Source organism: Aspergillus karnatakaensis (assembly GCF_047715665.1).
Source record: "Aspergillus karnatakaensis strain CBS 102800 unplaced genomic scaffold BJY04scaffold_122, whole genome shotgun sequence".
Classification (NCBI taxonomy): Eukaryota; Fungi; Ascomycota; class Eurotiomycetes; order Eurotiales; family Aspergillaceae; genus Aspergillus; species Aspergillus karnatakaensis.
This window is the reverse complement of record NW_027395834.1, coordinates 1-12065: the sequence shown is the minus strand read 5'-3', so window position 1 is coordinate 12065 and position 12065 is coordinate 1. Positions and strand designations below refer to the sequence as shown.

Sequence of the window (12065 nt, the reverse complement as noted above, 5' to 3'; positions counted from 1 at the left end):
GCCCTGATTAGATGGCTATACTTTTAATCAACGGTAAGAATAATGCAGGTGGTGGTTAGGGTGCGAAGCTACCCATCGAATGTGGGAAGGTGATAGTTACAACAGTGTTAGTGAGAGGGGAAGAGTGAACAAAGGGGTTTTATCTATAGATATACCTATATGAATAAGCCTCCTCCTGCATATCCATATGCCAGATCGCACCCCTCACTCATACTTGCTACCTATTCCTGACAACAACGCCGCATACCTACTCATCCCTTCGTCTCAACGCGCGTCCTGTATCCTGTAACCATATCTTAAAAAGTCTCGATCGCACCAGCAACTGAACATAGTGTAAAGGGTGATCTCGACTGGTTACTGGCCTGGCTTCAGGCCCCCCTCTCCTCCCAAACGCCCTGGTTGTGCGAATAGTTCTGTGGCGGCCGCTGAAGACGGCGGCGCAAATTGTTCAGTGGAAGGCTGCATGTTGGTATCTGCAGCAAGATCCTTTAGTTTATGACATATCGATGCACGAATTACACGGCATATCTGAAAAATTGTGTGGCACAATTATAACTATCAACGTTGAAGGAAGATCCATCTGCAAGAGGAAGTCAATACAGTCATTCGCGACAGGCACGAAGCCTGCGCACGCCAACTCGGTGATAGCCTTTAGCCCCATGCGCACCGGCCTATTGATGGTGTATGTGTCATTATCTATAGCATGCTCGGCATATTAATTTGGAGTCACTATGATATGATCAGCGGATCCATTATTTCCTACAAGGTAAATGGCATATAGCAGGCCTACTTTGGGCCTGTAACAGAGGATGGGAAAAGCAACCACGGAAATCGTCGCCCATTGGGCTTTTGTTAGCGCTTGGAGGAAACAATGGTCATGTATCCGTCCCTATGAGATTTGCTTTACCCTATAGCGACATTAGAGGCTCTATCCATAAAAAGTGGAATATCCGTGTTTAATCTAGGATAGCCAAGCTTGAAGCAGGTGACTACTCCGCAGTTTTCCAGGGTTGAATATCCTAACGTAGACTCAGGTAGAGGAGAGTACGGATGAGCGATATATTACCAAAACCGCTTGGCTCCCTGCCAAGTGTTTATGAACTCCGCTGGATATAGGCGTTGATATGTTTTATAGTGTAGATGGAGGGGAAGGGGGCCTTAGGCGGACACCCAAGCGGGGATATAGTGCTAGATCTATAATGCTATAGGTACGTGCGTGTGATGGTAATTTAATGCACTCTAGGCAGTGATCTAGTCCTTATAGGCAAGGAAAATATGCAGTAGTGCATATCTGGTTGAAGTTTAAGTCTCGGTATAGAAGGGGGCCTACCTAGGACATATATGGTACAGAGTTCAGCCAATAGGAGTATGGAATAGAGACTCTCTCCTGCCCCGAGACCAATTACGCTTATAGGCAAAGCTTACGGAATATACACAGAAGAGTGTAAGGGCTTGTTGCATACAGGAATCTGTTAATCAAAGCTAGCTGTTGCTATAGCGCCTGCATACAGCTTGAACTAATGTAAGGCCAGAAACGAACTTCATAGTGCCAAGCGTATTGTTACTTAGGCATATCAGTAAGATCTCTGAGGAACCAGATGTATATTCGCAATTATATCTGTAACATCGTTGAGTCAGAACAATCCGGCATGACCTTCACGGGTACCGGTGTGACAAGAAGACATCTAACGGACTACGCTTAGCAACCGCATATGTATCATCGAGCTATAATCACAATTAGGCCGTCTGTCCGTCGGCCGCCGTCCTTGGATAATTTATTGCTTCTTGGCTGGCAGATACCAAGTTTCACTGACGGCCTACCATTAAATAGAGACCGGGGTATCTTTCGCTGTGGCGGTCTTGGTCTGCGTAGGATAGATTTTGGAGTGCCTGATCATCAGTTGAGTATGGTAGGGGAAGGGAGGGGTTGAGCTCTGATACTTGGGTGATTCGGTCGAAAAGGACTATAAGAAGGGGTACTGAACCCCCTCAATCGTGTTTGTCGCTCATCCTGCTACAACTGCTAGACTCTCCTATCTACAAAGGTGAGTCTGCTTGCCTACACATATATGTCGTCTTCCACTTATAACTCAAGGCATCTAGAAAAACCACACAAGCGATACCCAACAACAAGATGGTATATTGACACCTAATCCCAACCCACGACCTCCTCCCCTCCATTCCACATAACTAAACCAAATCCCAGAAACTCACCACCCTTCTCACCCCCGTCCTCCTCTCCCTCTCCCTCTCCACCCCCACCACCGCCTGGGACTGCACAGCCGGCGGCGGCCCCGGTCACTCCGGCCTTCGTCAAATCCACCGCGACTTCAACCGCCTATTCGGCGAAGCCCGGCTCACTGCCCGCCCTAGACAATGCTATTTCGCCGTCTGCTCGGGCCTGATCTTCGGGTACTGCAACAGACACGGCGTTACTACGACGGAGGTCGCGAACCACCGCAATATCGTCGCGGGCCAGGATCCGGGGACGGGTGCGAATTGTGGGACTGTGGCGGAGTCGAATCGGCCTTATCATTTGTATATTTATGGGACGACGAGTAGCCTTTCTTTGGGGGGGTCGAATAATGTTATTAGGCGGTGTTAGAGTGTGTGGATGTGTAGGTCGGGTACGGGACAAGGGGAAGGTGTGAAAGGGAGGGGAAGATCGATGTAGGGCATGTTTTTGCATATGGCTGGATTAGGAGACAGATTTTTCAGTGCATAGCCCCTATAACTTAGGCAAAGCGCCTAACATGCAATCAAGATGTCTGTCCCTATCCAGTGTGGTGGCATATTTCTCTTGTTGCGAACTTGCGAGGAAGTTCCTCAAATCTGGTAGAGCTTGTAGATTTCTGAAGGTAGTTAGTGGTCTGTGCGGGCCCGCTTTCTCTGTACTATCTGGTCCAATCAATCCAGAGGCAGAGGTTCATGACAGGGCGGGCAAGGTATCGAGGAAATGGAGCTCATTGTGGAGGCTGCCTGGGGTCAATGCGCACTCTAGAGCTGGCGCTCGTCTTGCGACATATGACCTCAGACCAGCTGCTCTCAAACAGCACAGCGACTATTGCTTTTTGGCTGGACAGTATCGTCTACTTGACATGCTATACGTTTACACAGTCATGGAATGCAGAGTGGGGACATCTGGCGGCGTAGCTGAGGGACGACGAGGCTCTCGCAGTAGACTGCTGTTGTTGGACAAGTGGCTGCGGACTTGACCGAAGTCTAGGCCCATTGGATCAGGAACTGAAGCTAAGAGAGTCAAGCAGCATCCACATTTCGGCTAGAGTGACTGCAACTTGGACAACTGTGGAGATCCACGATCCTAGCGTCCTGGACTATCAAAAAGGCGTTTGCCACTGCCACGTATTTATAACGCGTGCTTTTCCTCCTGGGAAGTTGTTGATTGCCAGCTTCATTCATTTTCTGCTCACCACACTCGTTTCAAACATGGCCGGTTTACTGTCTCTCGTTTCGCTGTTGGCACTTTCAAACTCCCTCTTTCCCATTGTCTCGGCTCAGGAAATAGAAGAGATTGTTACATGCACAACTCTAACTCCCATCTCCAATCCATCTTTTGAAAGTGGCCTTGCCCCCTGGGGCTTCGCCTCTGGAACCTCAGGCGAAGTCGTTACAGGAGACGGTGCGGACGGCTCATCGTTTCTGTGAGTCAAACAGCGTCTGACATATAGTAGCACCTGCTAATCTGCACAGCCAAACAACTGGAGGAGTCCGCTCTCCTACTGTCCTGCTATACCAACGCAGCAGTAACTTCATCACAAACGGCCAGTATGTCGGATCGGTCCAGTACAGGATCACGCCAGCTTCCTCGCAGGCCAACATGAATTGCTACGTCAAAGCATACATGGACTCGTTCACGACCGCCGGAATGATCGGAAGCACTCAGGAGGCTGTGTCGTCAAGCATTGTTGGCTGGAAAACGCTTTCCATCAGCTATACCCCCACACTCTCCCAAACACACACATTCGAAATCTATGCCTACTGTACTGGCACGAACGACTACTCTGGGGTAGCCATCGAACTCGATAATGTGCAGTTTGTTGGCCCTGAAGTTACCTCCTGTTCCACCCAGACTATTACGCATACTGCGACGTCGACGTCGACGTCAACGTCAACTTCAACAACGACATCCGAGACTACTTCTACCGAGACCACCTCATCATCGGCGTCCTCAGCTGTTACCAGTAACACTGCAACTTCATCGCAGGTTACTGTGTCTGTGTCTTCGCCTACCGTTGTGCCCTCGCCCACCACTACTCCCTCATCCAGACCTCTTATCCCAACTAGCCCTCCCTCGCTCCCTATCGGATCGACAACTCAGCATTCTTCCCCGATCGTCTCTCCCTCCCCAATTCCGGTCCCTCCTTCCAGTGTTCCAGTCATTCCTTCAAGCCATCCTGTGATTGTTTCCCCGCTACCGCCAGCTTCCTCTCCGGTCATCCCCTCTCTGACCACTACGACATCGGCGGCATCTACAAGTACAAGTGCCTCATCGAGCGCCAGCACCATCATCTCTTCTCATGCAAGTCAGTCTTCCTCTGTTGATACCTCCACAGCAAACACTGGGTCCGGATCTGCCTCCCAAACTAGCTCCACATCATCCGTACCTACCGCCATCACAACTACTGGAACAACGACACCACCCCCAGGAACCCAAACAGATATCACAGGAGGCGAAAGCACCACGTCAACTGTCCTCACCACCCGCACCTCAACAATCACCGCCTGTCCATCAACAGTTCCCAACTGCCCCGCCTCAGACAAGACTACCTCCGTAATAACCGAGACGGTCGTGGTCTCGACAACAATCTGCCCCGTCACAGCGGTCCCGACTGCCACTGCCTCTATTACTGGAAGTCCTCACCCAAGCGGCGACGCCCAAGATGGAGAGAAAGAAGCAGGAAGCACCATCTCGACCGTCTTCAGCACCCGCACCGCAACCATCACCGCGTGCCCCTCTACAGTGACAGACTGCCCTGCTTCGGAACAGACGACATTCATCACGACGGAGACTGTGCTTGTGTCGACTACGATCCGTCCCATAACTGCAACTGCAACTGCCACCGCTGCGGCCATCCCAGCCGGCACTTCAGGGTCTGGTTCAGGGTCTGCTTCCAGCTCCGAGACCATTCCCACCGTTCCCAAGACCGAGACCGTCAGCAACTCTCAGACTGGTAGTAATGCAGATATTGAGGGGTACCAATCTCCTACTCTCCCGGAAACCGGAGCAGGAGCTGGAGCCGGAGATGGAGCTGAGGCTAGCTCGTCTGGTTTCCTGAGCGTCTATAGCAGCAGCAGCACCGCAGAAGCTCTATTTGGGTCTCCCACTGTGTCCCCGGGTGCTCCCAGTGGAACAACCATTCCAACAACGACGATGACCACAACCAGCGCAGATAGCGCGCTCTTCACCGGTGCTGCGGGTGCTGTTCGCGTTACAACTAGACACCTGTTTGGTTCTTTTGCTGGTGTGTTGCTGTGCATGCTTGTCATGCTACAGTAGTCTGATGTCTCGTGTTGCTGTATTATACTCCGAGCCATTGCTGAGACGTTGAAGAACATACTAGGCCTCTGGGCCGACTGAATAGACCTATCTTAGCGGTCTTTTGTGTATATATCCATTCAAAGTATAATTAATATATATCTACGTATACGATTCTCTGAAAAATGCCTAGCATCACATGGACGCACCATCTCACTGAGTGAAAAACACGGGCGCAATGTCTGTTAATTCCACCATGGTTGTATATGATCGTCGTTGCATGCCCCGGCTCGGAGCTGTACCCGCGCGGCAACAGAAAACACGGCCAAGGAAATCGTAGGTACGTGTTCGAGAGGCTCCCACGTTTCAACCGCTTCCTGGGCTTTCAGGTTCACTGCGTCGCTGGAATTCTATGCAAGAAAGGCTGTGCCACTTACACTGGCTGTGGCCGAGGCTGGGAAAGGGAAGAAGCTTAGGTTGCTTAGTAGTTAGCCACTGCAGCTTTGAGACTCATGGTAGTCTACCTAGGATCCCAATCACATAACTGAGCGCTACTACCTTTCGATGTTGAATGCTGACCTCATCTTTTCATGACAATGGATAGATGCAGTGACAACCCAAGGAGAGCCAGCCTGCTCTAAGTCAAGTGACCGAATGCATCTACCTCTGCCTCTACCTCTATCTCTACCTCTACCTCTGCATCTGCTGGGGGGTTTCGAAACTACCACGCCTGTATGTAACTAGGATAAAGCACCTGCATCAACTGAGGCCGTGTAGCGCAACGGAACCGATCATAATTACTAGCTTGCCAAGGTATGGTCATCGTCATTGTTGTTGTGTCTGTGCACCCTTGCCCGACTCGGTTCTCTAACGTTCTTACGATAATACCATCGTCAGAACCCGTTCTATATAGATCGATCTCGTATAGATCAATTCCCTTCGCAAGTAAACGTAGCAAAGAAGAAAACTCTGCCCAGCGAAGGCAGACTAGCCCAGACCACGAGAACAATGGCGAGGCCGAGGAGAGAAAGCAGCATAGATAATATCGTCCTGCCTTTAATGTGATGCCGGGGAATGCCGAAGCTTGGGGTGTATTAGACTCCGTAGATCTGAGTTTTAGTTTTAGTCTAGTAGATAGACTGTTCCCGAGGTGAAGCCTGTCACCCAACGTGTCACGATCATCAGGTCAATGGCGTCGGCAGCGCTGTTGTTGGATCAGCTGGGCGTGATGGTTTACCACACGCTCTGGTCGAGTTTCTGAGATTCCGGGCGGGAGTCAAACCGTCCGATAACTAGCTGATGGTGAAGATGAGGGTATATATAGAGGAAGCACGGGGGGGCAATGGGAGGTTGCACTGAAACCCGAAACCCGCTCATCAAACACTGAACGGCGACTCCAAGGGAATCGTGCGTGCCTGCTGGCGGATTAACGATGAGAGTCCGCATAGGATACCATGTCGCGAGGGGTGAAGATCAAATTGGAGGAGGTAATGCATGATCTTGACATCGGGGTATCATTGTCTCTGGAAAAAGGGGTATAGGTACGTGAACTGAACGAGGCCAGGGCAAGATCTATGACCTGCGGCCCTTGTGAGTTTGACTTCATTCCGACCGTTCAGTGGGCGCCCCTACAAGTTAGGGGGGCTGATGATGGGCGGCGGCCTGCAGTGCATACCGTCGGACGGATTGTTTCGTCGTTGATGGATTCCAAAAGGACGGTTCTGAGGATATATTGTCAGATTTCCAATTTAGCATGATAAACAAGGGTTGACTGGATAGGTAAACGATTGCAGCAGGTTGAAATGCTTCTATATTCGCCGACGAAAGTATTACAGATGCCTTGAATTGGCAGCAGGCCAGCCAGAAAGATAGCGGGAGAGCCAGTGTTGGGCTCCCCTCGAATAGGCTCTTCTAATTACCTTCGAGAGAGAGGCAACGCAAAGGGGCTTTTGGGAGGAGATAGGGAAAGAATGGGGTGCGATATTACGCCCGGTAGCTGCGGTCGACGAGTCGCAAACTCGGAGTCCGAGGGTGGCATCCGAGATTTGCTGAGACGAACGGAATCCAGAATCATCTTCTGGACTCGTCTCTCATGCTGATATTGTTAGGTAGAGATTCCTGGAACAAATTAGGGCACCCCCGAGCATCCGAGAACAGTCCACCCAGCTCTCGGGGAGTCAGGGATAGCAACATGACAAGGGGTGGATGACGTTGGCAGTTACGAATGCCAAGAACGCCAGGTGCGTGCTTCTTGGGTGTATATGGAGTTCAATATCAGGTTAATCTACTCCCATTTGTTGCTGTAAAGGCCAGTGTTTGAGGTTAATGGAGTTAACCGTAGATTTGAGACAGCGCCAGGGTCTAATTGCACAGCCATCCCAGGGTCGACCCACTCTGACCCCATCACTTCCAGGGACGTTTCGTATTGCTTGCCTGTTATGTGTGCAGAGGAATGGAGTCGCTGTTGGAGGATAATCTTCACTTTCGGAGTTTCCTACCGGGCTCTGTGAGTTGCTATGAGTAGAGGACCGTGTCTAATAGAGCAGTGCAGTTGTAGATCGCTTGTTGGAGTAGCTAGGTACTACTCGCATACGGAAACCGCAGGACGATCCCCGGGTCCTCACGGCCGTTGAATCCTTATCCTGTCCAGACATAAAGGTCTAACCTGACAGACATCCGCGGCATCCGGATCACAGACTCATCTCGACCAGCGGTGACCGTCGGCCTTTCCCCATATGCGGCAACAGAGCCACAATACGAGTCAAGCAACGCCTCCGTGGCTACTCCCCAGTGGGGACTCATCACCGAAGCTGAGACTGCCAAGGCTGGAGGCGTCTGACCCTGACTCGGGATGGGAAAACGCACCTATCGGAGAGCTGTCGACCTCGACGTGGAGAGAGAAGCGTCCTCAAGCTTTCGAGCCAAGCGATCGGCAGGGGCTTTGTCACAGTTTGACAGGAGAAAATGGCAGGCCACGAATCACGCTACAGGCTCTTGCTGATCGCGCTTGATGGGTTTATTTCGGGGAGGAATTGAAACGCGCGAAGGAGGGTTAGCATTGCCGGTGTTGAGCTCAACAAATCACTCCATACATCCACAAGGGGCTCTCAATATGCCGAGAAAGATATAAAAACCCCAGCTCGCTCGCAATCCTCCCTCTGAATCCCATCATTCACTCCTGATCCGGTATCAGAACACTCCTTCTTTCTTTCTTACTGTACTCTATACACTTCTACCACCTTTTACTCTTCCCTGTACAACATGTTCATCAAGAACGGCCTCCTCCTCTCCCTGGCTGCGGCCACCAGCGTGCTGGCCACGCACGGCGCCCGCTCCCACCCGGCCAAGATGACCAAGCGCTACACCTTCCCTCTCCCCGAGTCTCAAGGATCTGTCACCCTCGACGAGACCCAGGAGATCTCCGGCGAGGTCTTCGACGGCGGCATGAAGACCTACGGCCGCGGCGTCGACTGCTCCGGCCAGAGCGAAGGCGGCGACTCCGACGCCGTCTTCATCGTCAAGGACGGCGGTACCCTCAAGAACGCCATTATCGGCGCTGACCAAATCGAGGGTGTCCACTGCCAGGGCTCCTGCACAATCGAGAACGTCTGGTGGGAGGCTGTTTGCGAGGGTATGCGAGCACCACCCTCCTCTTCTCCCCACATCAGTGCAATAACAGAAAACTAACTGTAAATAGACGCCCTCTCCCTCAAGACCGGCGAAGGCCCCTTCAACGTCATCGGCGGCGGTGCCCAAGGCGCCGAAGACAAGGTCATCCAGCACAACGGCGGCGGCACCGTCACCGTCTCCGACTTCACGGTCTACGACTTCGGCAAGCTGTACCGCTCCTGCGGAAACTGCGACTCCATGTACGAGCGCCACATTGTGCTTGAGGGCATCACTGCCGTCGAGGGCAAGTACCTCGTTGGCATTAACAGCAACTACGGCGACACCGCTACTATCGACAGCGCTACCTGCGCTACTGATGTTAAGACTATCTGTGCTGAGTATGAGGGCACTGATGACAATGATGAGGAGGTGAGCTTTCTAATTCCTTGTTCCAGCGGCATAGGGCTAATCTAATGATTGTGCAGCCTGAGGAGATCGGCGATGGTCCTAGCGACTACTGTATCTACTCTGAGCCTCTGGCTGAGTGCTAGATTGGGAAGTTGGTGGGTTTCGGTGCTATCAAAGCTCTGGCTTTAACTAGTTGAGGGCGGCAAGGAATATTCATAGCATCAGAATAAAGTGTACTGTATCCAAAACCCTAGGTTTCTGTTCACCTCAACGTAGTACTCCGTATGTTTAACTTTTGCGGGAAAGTGGTAGTCTGTAGCGCAACAGCCAACTCCTCCAAACTGGAGAGGAGCATGTCGGCTTTGCAACAAGTCAAGGGGCGGGGTCATCGTCCGCTTAATCTCTTATCGTGCAGGTCTGGAAATGAGGCTGGTGGTTCAATTGTCCTGTCTTTGGGGCCTGTAAATAAGGTGGTACAGGTCGCTTTGCGAGTCAGAATCCCTTTTGGTCAGGCGTTTCCAATTATTCCTGGCCCAGTCGTCTACACAACCTTTTCTCAGTCAACCGGTGGAGGAACGCATCGAGATGCCGATAGTCAAATTATGCATTCACTCGCACGTTCGCCAGCCCGAACTCCCTGCCATCCTGAGGCTTCTCATGTTAAAGCAAAAGTGAATATATAAAGGTCGGTCGAAGCATCCGCCTTCCATGCCGAGCTGTACATGGCATCCGGCATTGGTTGACTACCTCCGAAACCGAGTGAATGGCTCAGTGAAGGGCTAGGGAAAGCTTGTATAGTGCCAGCGACAGGCATATTGGTATTTTAGACGCGTGGCTAGTTGACTCACAGTTTGCTTCACTGCGCAACTTCGCAACTTATTCACAGGAGGCTGTGTAGGCCATGGGGTTATAAGAGCCCCCAAAACCCCATCATCAAAGTTGTTCTCCTCCGTGTCTTAATCTATAAGTCTACTGATGATAAACCTTGACAACACCGCCTCGAAACTCTAACCCGCTGTCGTCAAAATGGGAAGCCTACCTACCAGCGTCCATAGCAATTAACTAAACCAGCATCGCAAACATGTAGGTGGCCTCAGCAGCGAACCACCAACCTCACATCTGCTCCTCACTGCCCAGCAGCACCCCAAGAGCCGATGGCTCCACGGCCGCAGCGATAAAAAACTTCCTGCACCTTCAGCTGCCGCCGCAACGCCGCGAGCCAACATCCTACGTCCATTTTACCAACGTCCCCCCGGAAATCGTCCATCGGTCCTCCGACCACCACGCCGAAATCTTCGGCGCCAACCTTCGCATAACCTACGACGCCGGCACCCGCGATCTAATCGTAAAGATCCCCTCCCAACCCGACGAAAGCGCCCACCTGAGCCTGTCAGACGCCATCGTCATCCAAGCGGTAGAGATGGACCTGAAATACGAGCTTTGTCGCCACGGCGCCGCCACAGTATCGTCCGGAAACATCTCCAAGGAGCCCGACTCGTCGTTTAGACCTAGACCCACCCGCCTCCCCGCGGGGAGAGTCAAGACGTGGCCAGCACTGGTGATCGAGGCAAGTTCCTCCGAGGCCATCGCCCACCTGCGCGCCATGGCGGACCTTTGGATCGACATGTCGAATGGCAACGTGAAGGTCGCAATAATCATCTCTATCGAGCGAGCGCGCGGGACGGTCATCGTTGAGAAAGGGATTCCGAATCGCCGTCGTCCAGGTGGACTGCATGCCGTCCGTGATCAGGAAATTGTCGTCAATCGCCTGGATTCTGGTCGTGCCGAGGTCGTTGGGGCGCCGCTGGTTATTGGATTTGAAGAGTTGTTTCTTCGGGCTCTAGCTCCAGGTGAGGGTGATATTGTTGTGTCTGGTCTGGATTTTGAGAACATGGCGGAGCTTGTCTGGGATGGGTTGGAGCTTTAGCTCGGGCGCTTGCCAGGTCGGCAGGCATGGACTATTGGCAGGGCGTTTGTGTTCGGTGGTTCGAATAGCTGGAGCTGGGGGTGTCGGAAGGATGAAATCATCGAGGGTATCACCAGCGCTCTGATGAAATCGACTGTTTCTGTGACGTGGAGCTCTCTTTCCTCCATTAACTTAATCTGCGGCTGAAAGGCCGCGCCCTCCTGATCTCTTGTTCGGTATCATTATCACCGGAATGATCTATTTTCCGTAGGTTCGAATATAGCCACAGCCGCTGAACTGCTTTAATTCTTGGCCAAGACTGCATTTGATGAAGTCAGGATGTAGACCTTATTAATGAGATTCGTCATAGACAGATAAACCGTACACCAATACTGCCTAGATGGTGCCATGGTTCTTCCAAACTCAGCATCCCAACCTCCGGAGGGGCACGTAGGCCATCCATCCTCATCAACCCCCCTTCTATTCTCATCGATCTTATAATCAATACCATCAACAACTCCCTTTGAAATGTCTACCTCAATCCTCTCCACCCTCCCCCCCACGACCCCCAAAGCAGACGGCTCAACCGCCCACCAAATCCGCACCGTCATCACCTCCCTCCTCCCGCAACCCCCCTACACACCC

At 51.9% G+C, this 12065-nt stretch overlaps 4 protein-coding genes across 4 annotated transcripts; all 4 read left to right on the top strand.

The window, feature by feature from the left end:
• Positions 1-2022: 2022 nt before the first annotated feature.
• On the top strand, positions 2023-2628 carry BJY04DRAFT_204117 (uncharacterized protein). Its single transcript, XM_073713441.1, has 2 exons — positions 2023-2137; positions 2207-2628. Exons 1-2 carry the CDS (start codon positions 2135-2137, stop codon positions 2603-2605), a joined length of 402 nt encoding a protein of 133 aa, XP_073564097.1. The 5' UTR covers positions 2023-2134; the 3' UTR covers positions 2606-2628.
• Positions 2629-3409: 781 nt separating this feature from the next.
• BJY04DRAFT_204116 (uncharacterized protein) lies at positions 3410-5671 on the top strand. Its single transcript, XM_073713440.1, has 2 exons — positions 3410-3662; positions 3712-5671. The coding sequence occupies exons 1-2, from the start codon at positions 3448-3450 to the stop codon at positions 5516-5518; spliced, it is 2022 nt and encodes a 673-aa protein (XP_073564096.1). The 5' UTR covers positions 3410-3447; the 3' UTR covers positions 5519-5671.
• A 3009-nt stretch (positions 5672-8680) lies between these two features.
• On the top strand, positions 8681-9718 carry BJY04DRAFT_21434 (pectate lyase). Its single transcript, XM_073715192.1, has 3 exons — positions 8681-9128; positions 9195-9535; positions 9592-9718. The coding sequence occupies exons 1-3, from the start codon at positions 8759-8761 to the stop codon at positions 9655-9657; spliced, it is 777 nt and encodes a 258-aa protein (XP_073564095.1). The 5' UTR covers positions 8681-8758; the 3' UTR covers positions 9658-9718.
• An 822-nt stretch (positions 9719-10540) lies between these two features.
• Positions 10541-11441, top strand: BJY04DRAFT_226311 (uncharacterized protein; the record flags this gene model as incomplete). Its single annotated transcript, XM_073718391.1, has 2 exons — positions 10541-10561; positions 10602-11441. The coding sequence occupies 2 exons, from the start codon at positions 10541-10543 to the stop codon at positions 11439-11441; spliced, it is 861 nt and encodes a 286-aa protein (XP_073564094.1).
• Positions 11442-12065: the final 624 nt, after the last annotated feature.

Coding starts and splice junctions, on each gene's coding strand:
- BJY04DRAFT_21434 (XM_073715192.1), top strand. CDS start 8,759: ATGTTCATCAAGAACGGCCTCCTCCTCTCCCTGGCTGCGGCCACCAGC. Junction 9,129..9,194: donor GTGGGAGGCTGTTTGCGAGG/GTATGCGAGCAC, acceptor AACTGTAAATAG/ACGCCCTCTCCCTCAAGACC. Junction 9,536..9,591: donor CTGATGACAATGATGAGGAG/GTGAGCTTTCTA, acceptor ATGATTGTGCAG/CCTGAGGAGATCGGCGATGG.
- BJY04DRAFT_204116 (XM_073713440.1), top strand. CDS start 3,448: ATGGCCGGTTTACTGTCTCTCGTTTCGCTGTTGGCACTTTCAAACTCC. Junction 3,663..3,711: donor GCGGACGGCTCATCGTTTCT/GTGAGTCAAACA, acceptor TAATCTGCACAG/CCAAACAACTGGAGGAGTCC.